This window comes from Gossypium hirsutum, chromosome D09 (genome assembly GCF_007990345.1).
Source record: "Gossypium hirsutum isolate 1008001.06 chromosome D09, Gossypium_hirsutum_v2.1, whole genome shotgun sequence".
Classification (NCBI taxonomy): domain Eukaryota; kingdom Viridiplantae; phylum Streptophyta; class Magnoliopsida; order Malvales; family Malvaceae; genus Gossypium; species Gossypium hirsutum.
Genome location: NC_053445.1, coordinates 1,959,130 through 1,966,529, shown reverse-complemented (window position 1 = coordinate 1,966,529; position 7,400 = coordinate 1,959,130). Strand labels below are relative to the sequence as shown.

General features: G+C 32.1%; 1 protein-coding gene across 2 annotated transcripts; it reads left to right on the top strand.

The window, feature by feature from the left end:
- Nucleotides 1-361: 361 nt before the first annotated feature.
- LOC107939027 (transcription factor PIF4) lies at nucleotides 362-4,115 on the top strand. 2 transcript variants are annotated; one of them, XM_016872311.2, is made up of 9 exons: nucleotides 362-511; nucleotides 838-927; nucleotides 1,022-1,529; nucleotides 1,626-1,709; nucleotides 1,806-1,871; nucleotides 2,641-2,706; nucleotides 2,794-2,985; nucleotides 3,057-3,189; nucleotides 3,655-4,115. In XM_016872311.2, the coding sequence occupies exons 2-9, from the start codon at nucleotides 857-859 to the stop codon at nucleotides 3,705-3,707; spliced, it is 1,173 nt and encodes a 390-aa protein (XP_016727800.1). In that variant the 5' UTR covers nucleotides 362-511; nucleotides 838-856; the 3' UTR covers nucleotides 3,708-4,115. The 2 variants fall into 2 exon arrangements, with proteins under 2 accessions (XP_016727800.1, XP_016727801.1); XM_016872312.2 differs by having other exon boundaries at nucleotides 370-927.
- The last annotated feature ends 3,285 nt before the right edge of the window (nucleotides 4,116-7,400 follow it).

The window sequence follows — 7,400 nt, the reverse complement described above, 5'->3', positions numbered from 1 at the left end:
TTTTTGAAAGTTTTTAAATATATATATTAATAAAAAAATAAAATATTAGAAAAACCTAAGGAGCATTTGTATTATTCGGTCCTGGGTGGATGTGAGAGTGAGTTGGCAAAAACATTTAAAGTCGACAACATTGATGACTTAACCTCCAATCAAAACGTTTTCATTTGCCTACGTGGCATTTTCAACTATGCCGTTTCCAGTCACGCTCCCCATGAGCTTCAAGTTATAGATTTTGGACCTAATCTGATCTGATCTGGTCCCACTTTAAAATTACAAACCCCTTAATCATACGCCACGTGTCCCCAACTCTAAAACAAAATAATTGTATTTTGTTGTTTATATCAGAATTTCTTTTTCCTTCAAAAAATTCTCTTCTGCCTCTGTCATTTCACTCTACTTTCTTCTCTCACAGTTTCTAAAATAAACCCATACAGCTTCAACTTTTCTCAGGAATCAATCAACCCCTCCCCCCCCTTTTTTTTTCTCTTTGTTTATTGCTTTTCATTTCTGGGTTTGTTTTCTTTTTTTCTTTTGCTGCTCAATTCTCTTTGCTTGTTAGCTTTTCTTCAAACTGAAAAAAAAAACAGAGGAAAGAAGATATATATATTTTTGTAGTTTTTCTTAGTTTTTAAACATGGGTTTTCAATTTTTTATAGAAAGATTTGTTCTTTTGCATGGAGAAGCATTTCCAAATAAATCATGAGTCAAATAGATTATCTTAAGCTGCATTCCTCTGTTTTTACTCTTTTTAAGGATATATATATAAAATTAAATAGTCAATTAATACTTTATTTGTAGTTAATAGAAATCTGGGCTTGTTTTTTTATTGGCTTTCAGGGCATCTATCTGCTTAGCAATGAACCACTGTAGTTCAGATTGGAATTTTGAATCTGATCTTCCAATCTCCAATCAAAAAAAACTCTTGGGGTCTGCATATTAACCTTTTTGGATTTGCTTTTTGAATCTTTTTTGGGTCTGTTAAAATTATCTAATCATTTTATTTGTTTGGCCAAATTTGCAGTCAAGATAATGAACTAGTAGAGCTTTTATGGCAGAATGGGAAGGTAGTTTTGCAAAGCCAAACTCATAAGAAACAAGATGATGAAACAGTCTCTTGGATCCAACACCCTTTTGAGGAATCATTTGAGAAAGAGATGTTTTCCAACTTTTTCTCTGAATTTCCAGTTTATGACCCCATGGATCACCAACATGAACAACAAGAGGATGATAAAAGTTTGAAACATAAGAACAATTTGATGCAAAGAGAAGTTAATGAACTTTCAGGAATGGCAATTGGGTCAAGCCATTGTGGAAGCAATCAAGTTAGAAATGATGGAGATCTTAGCAGAGGATCAAGCAATGGAATTGGAACTACATCCACTGGTTTATCTGTAGGGACATCTAAAGATGATGAAGATGATGATAATGGTGGCCAAGTTGAAAATGAGAAAGGAACTTCAGGTGGAGTCACTAGTAGCCAGAAAAGGAAGAACAGAGATGGTAGGGAAGATTATGAGTGTCAATGTGAGGTAAAAACTTGCAATTTTTTCATTGTTTTGATCTACCTTTATTTGAGAATACATATCATCTAAGATATGAACATGAATTGTCTTATATTTCTTCAGTTTGCTGAAGTTAAGCCAGTCCGACGATCTGGGTCTTGTCGTCGCCAGAGTCGAGCTGCCGAAGTTCATAATTTATCGGAGAGGGTGTGAAAATTATATAGTTTGATAGTTTGATTACACTTAATTTGATGTATTTGTTGATATTCTCATTACAATTGCTTGAAAATGAATACTATGCAGAGAAGAAGGGATAGGATCAATGAGAAGATGAGAGCATTACAAGAACTCATCCCTCACTGCAATAAGGTCATTTGAATTCCATTGTTTCCATGGAGATTGATACATGTGTTGAGGGTTCCACTCTTTTACTCAGTAAAAGAGAAATTTTTGATGTGCTGTCCTCTGAGTAGCCAATCGAGTCCTCGAATAATAAAAGTATTGTGCTTGGGGTGTTTATGATCAGTTTTAGCTTCAGGTTTTTATCTCCCTACTCTAAACGAAGCTCAAAGGAATTCGCGGAGTTTCGACAGGAGCGCCTAAATCCACCGAGGAAATGTTTTATCATTTTGATTCGAACCTATGCTCTTAAAAGGGTGTTATTATCACTAAGACTCTTTATGGTCATTACTAGGGTATTTACCACCAGTAGCAATGACTAATCCCCTTGCTGCGGATGTTCTTCAACTAGCTATGAAATGTGCTTCATTTTCATGAGCAGAGATCAAACCTTCAACTATATTATTAAGGGATAAGGTGAGCAACCAACTCATCACATTGTTACCCACTAAGACCCTTTAAGGACATGGTTTCGAACCCCATCAAGGCCAAAATGCTAAAATATTTCTTTGGTGAACCTAGACACTCCCACCAAAACGTCATGAATCCCGTTGGACTCTTCTCGGAGTAGGGAGACAAACCCAAGGCTAAAATTGAGCACAATACATCTATTGTTCAAAGGCTTAATCGACTACTCAAAGAACAACACTTCAAAGAATTTTTTCAGAATTGACCCCTCAACAATTTGATTTGATGCAATTAACTGGCCAGCTTTATTGAATTCATCTTAATGATGCAGACAGATAAAGCATCTATGCTAGATGAGGCCATTGAATATTTGAAGTCACTTCAATTACAACTTCAGGTACACCAATACTGTCGAATCACTTGAAATGATCTTTCAATAACTTTGTCCCAATGTCCATTAACAGTATGCTCTTAAGTGTTTCAGGTCATGTGGATGGGAAATGGGATGGCCCCAATGATGTTCCCTGGAATCCAACATTATATGTCCCCCATGGCAATGGGAACAGCTCCACCTACAATGCCTTCAATTCAAAACCAACGTTTTATTCAAAATCCTACTTTTTCTGAACAATATGCACGTTTTTTAGGCTTTCATCATATGCAAACAGCTTCTCAGGTATCACCTGTTTATCCCCTTTTGATTGATTGAAATGATCATCTTAAGCATCCCCACTTATTGTGTTGCAGCCAATTAATATGTTTGGTTATGGCTCCCAAACTACACCTCAAAGTCCCACGGTATTAGGCTTTAGCAATGGCAGTAACCCACTCAATGGAGGAACAACTGCTACCAATAATACTTCTCTAAGTGGCAAGATAGGTAAGGGTCTCAATTATTTTTGTTTAACTTACATATATATATATATACAGGTAAAAGTATTATGGAGGCTTCTGTACTGGAAGTTAGATTACGTTTTTCTCTTTCTAATAAAAAAATTAGCAAATTAATCATTGTACTTTAGATCAATGAACAAACTAGTCTTTATGTTAAAAATTTCATCCATTTCTAGTATTAAAAACTAATCCATGTATGTCAAATGAGGTACACGTGACACGTCAAATGAGGTACACGTGACACGTCAAATGTTACTATCTGGTTATTCCATTAGTAATGGTAACTTTTTAATAGTACAAATGAATGAAATTTTTAATAGTCTAACATATAGAGGCTAATTTTTAGTAAATGGAGTAAAATGCAATCTAACTTGTGGTGTATGGATTCCATGATACTTTTATCATATATATACCCAGTTATGCATCATACTTAAAACTATTTTGGCAATAGGTGGAGAGGTTCAACTTGAGTGCAAGACCACTGCCAATCCGGGATTTAACTGATGTGGAATTACATCACTTGAACAAGCTTGATCACTTATAGTAAGTACAAAGAAGGTTACCATGGAAGCTTTTATAGTAGGGGTAAAATTGCATTTTGTCCTACATCTTCTCTTGTGACATTCATGTCATTGAACTAGTATCAGTTTCATCTTCTCCCAAAATTAACCTTATCGTTGCCCCCAACTTCAAAATATTAGGAGGTAAAAGTACCACGGAAGTCCTTGTATTAGGGGTTAGATTATATTTTGCCTCTTCTATTCAAAAAATGAGCAAATTAGTTTTTATACATTAGATCAAAAAGCAAACTGGTCCTTCTATTAAAAAGTTCATCCAATTCAACTATTGAAAACTAGTCACTGTAGGCCATATGAGGTACACGAGACATGCCATGTATAATTTTTTTTATTATTCTGTCATTCACAACAATTTTAAACAGTAAAAATGATTGGAATTTTTAACAAAAAAGATCAATTTGCCCATTTCCTCTTTTTTTTTTGGAGTAAAATAAGAAAAATGTAATCTAACTCTTAATATATGGTCTTCCATAATACTTTTACTAATAGTAGGGATTAGCAACAAATCTTATCTTTGTGCATGCAGTACACATAGATATAATATGAACCCTCCATGCCCCATGTATTTACTAATCGTTCTAATCAAAGTAGATGATCTATATCTTTATAAAAATTGGATTTTCCATTCTTTTTTTCCTTTATGCTTTGAAAGCACTTCCTATTTGTATTCCTTAAATACTAAAATTATCAATAAAACCGTTTTATCTTCCTCTATTTGATAGTGATAGGTTAACAGAAGAGAGAGCAAAATGGACCATTAACAACTAGGTAGAAGCCGATACTTCTTAATATATATACCCATGTCATTGAATTTGGTCAATTGCAATATAATTTCAGGATGAAAAGCAAATATCAAATTGGGTACTTGGGATTTTGGTAATAATTAAGAAAAGCAAGTTTTTTTTATTAAATTTTGCTATTACTCTTAAGTTGTGGATTTAATCTTACTTTAATATAGATAATTTTAATTCATGTGTTTCTTGAATTAGTCAATTTTAGTCCTTTTACTTTTTCGAATTTTGAAATTTTAATCTTAACCTAAAGAGCAGCAATTAAATATGTACTTTTCAAACAAAAATATGTACTTTTAAATTCAATTACTAATCTTGTACTATGCGCACAATTGTATGTTTATTCCCTATTCTCAAATTGGAACATTCTAAGTCTTTATACTTTTCAAATTTTGAAAGTTTAGTCTTGACACAAATGACAGTCGTTAATTGGATTTCTATTGAGTAATTTATAGAAATAACAAGTTAACATGATATTACACATATTAATGTTTGTTGCATCAAATTTTGGAAATAGAAGAACTTAACTTAATGAATTTAACAGTTATTATTTGGGGAGGACTGAATTTTTAAAATAAAAAAGACAACATAGATTAAAATTAAGCAAATTCAAATAAAGAGATTAAATCCATGACTCTTGCAAAGTACGAGAACAAAAAACAAAAATTAGGTTTTGGGAAAACCCAAAAACCGAGATATTTGGCTTTCACCCAGAAGACTTAAAATATATTTTGGGTAATAATTGTAATTTTTAGGGTTAAATATAAAATTGGTACTATCAAATTAGTACTTAAGGTTTTCTTTGTCTTAGATTGGTACCCAATATTTTTTTCATCAACTAATTTGTACTCTTTTTTAACTTTGTTAAATCTAGGACAGGTGGCAGTACTAAACAAAGGCACGTGTTATTAGTGACATCATGATGATGTCATCATCTAAAAATTAGATTAAAAATTATTAGTAAATTTAAAAATATACAAAAATGATAAAAATAACTTTTAAACTTTTCTAATGTCGATCTAAAGATCCGACCGTTAAACCATCATGTAACTTCGACCACGACTTCTCCTTGGTATGATGAACTTCTTCACTAGTCAGATCTTTCAAATGGGTTTCATCGCTCAAATCTCTTAAATGGGTTGGCTATTACAGTCATAACGGTTGGTATTTGACCTTTTGCCGAATCATTTTCTACAACCATGGGATTTGAGGGTCTTGGTATTATAAAGGATTGAAGGGTTGATTGATGAGGGTTAGGGGTTGATGGTTCTTGTAAGCAAACAAAATTGTTGCATATTTGGGGTTTCTTTTTCCACAATTTCAAATTTGAGGTTTTTTTTTGTTTTGTTTTTTGATATTCTAATTGATTTTGGGATTAAATGACTTATGTTTTTTTTTATTGTTGTTGAATATCAATTTCAAGTATTCATTTAATTATTTTATTTGTTTGCATGTTTGTCTATTATCTTGAGTAATGTTCTTCAATTTTCTTCAAAATTATTTGCATACTGATTCTCAAGCAGGAAGCAATCTCGTCCTTAGGCTATTTGCCTTGTTAGGACAGTCATAAAGAAATCCCCTCTTCCGCGAATAGAAAACAGTTGAGAATGGTTTGTTCACATGAAAAAAAAATCATCTTTTTGACATCTAACGTATTCTAACCTTCGAAAAAAACAAGTCCAAGGAGTTATCCTCTCTGTTTTGATAAGCAAGCCTGGGTCAATAAAGAGATCTCAAAACATGCTCTCTTTAACATGAAAGAAAAACCCTTAGTGAAAATAAAATCAATAAAAACCCAGGTTAAACACATCGAACTCAAGTAGAAAACAAATAATAAAAACTCTTGTAAGACAAAGAAATAGAGCAAGAGATGGTAATGCAAAGAAAGGGAAATGGAACAAATTTGATGGAAATATTCAAAAAAATTTGAGAATTTTTTTAATTTATCATTTATATATATTTAGATTTTTAAATTTTAAAAAAAAATTATGATATTTAAAAATATATTTACTGATTTTTAATTTAATTTTTAGATTATGACATTATCATGATGTTATTAATAACACGTGTCATTGTTTGGTATTGCCACCTACCCCAAACTTAACGATATTTAAAAAGTACTAAATTAGTTGACGGAAAAAAAGTTTGGGTACTAATTTAAGGCAAAAAAAAAACTTAAGTACCAATCTAGGAGAAGTGGACAAGTTCAAATATCATTTTTATATTTAACCCTAACTTTTATTATCTATTTTTCTAGGATGAAATAATGGAATCTTTGGCTGGTTGGATTCATTTAATATTATGCTATTCTATGATAACATGATGATATTTAAATTGACTGAAAAGTATGTCCATGCATATGTATGATAAGAATGCAATATAGTTTAGGGAAAAAATGCCGCATGTACTTGTCACGACATTTTTAATAATTCATGATTGAAAATCAGAAATAAAAACCTTGTATTTTTTTTTAAATATTGAGTGGGAGAAGGTCTCTAAACAAGACCTACAATTTCCATCAATGGTCTCTTGTGATGGCATGATAATTTGCCTACCCCACGGTAGTATTGCCATGTGAACTTTACTGAGGAGATTTCCTTAAAAGAGACAATTGTCTTATGATAGCATATGATAATTTTTCGACCTTGAGGTAGGTATTATCATGTGAAATTCACTGAAGAAGTTTTCCCTTTTATAGAGGACAACTAGTCACACATGTTACTCATTGAGATTATCCCATGATAACTCATTTATGGTACATAATGTGATAGATGTTAAGTTGATGATTATACACTCAAAATCATTCTAGTTAAGTAACTTCCAAAGAG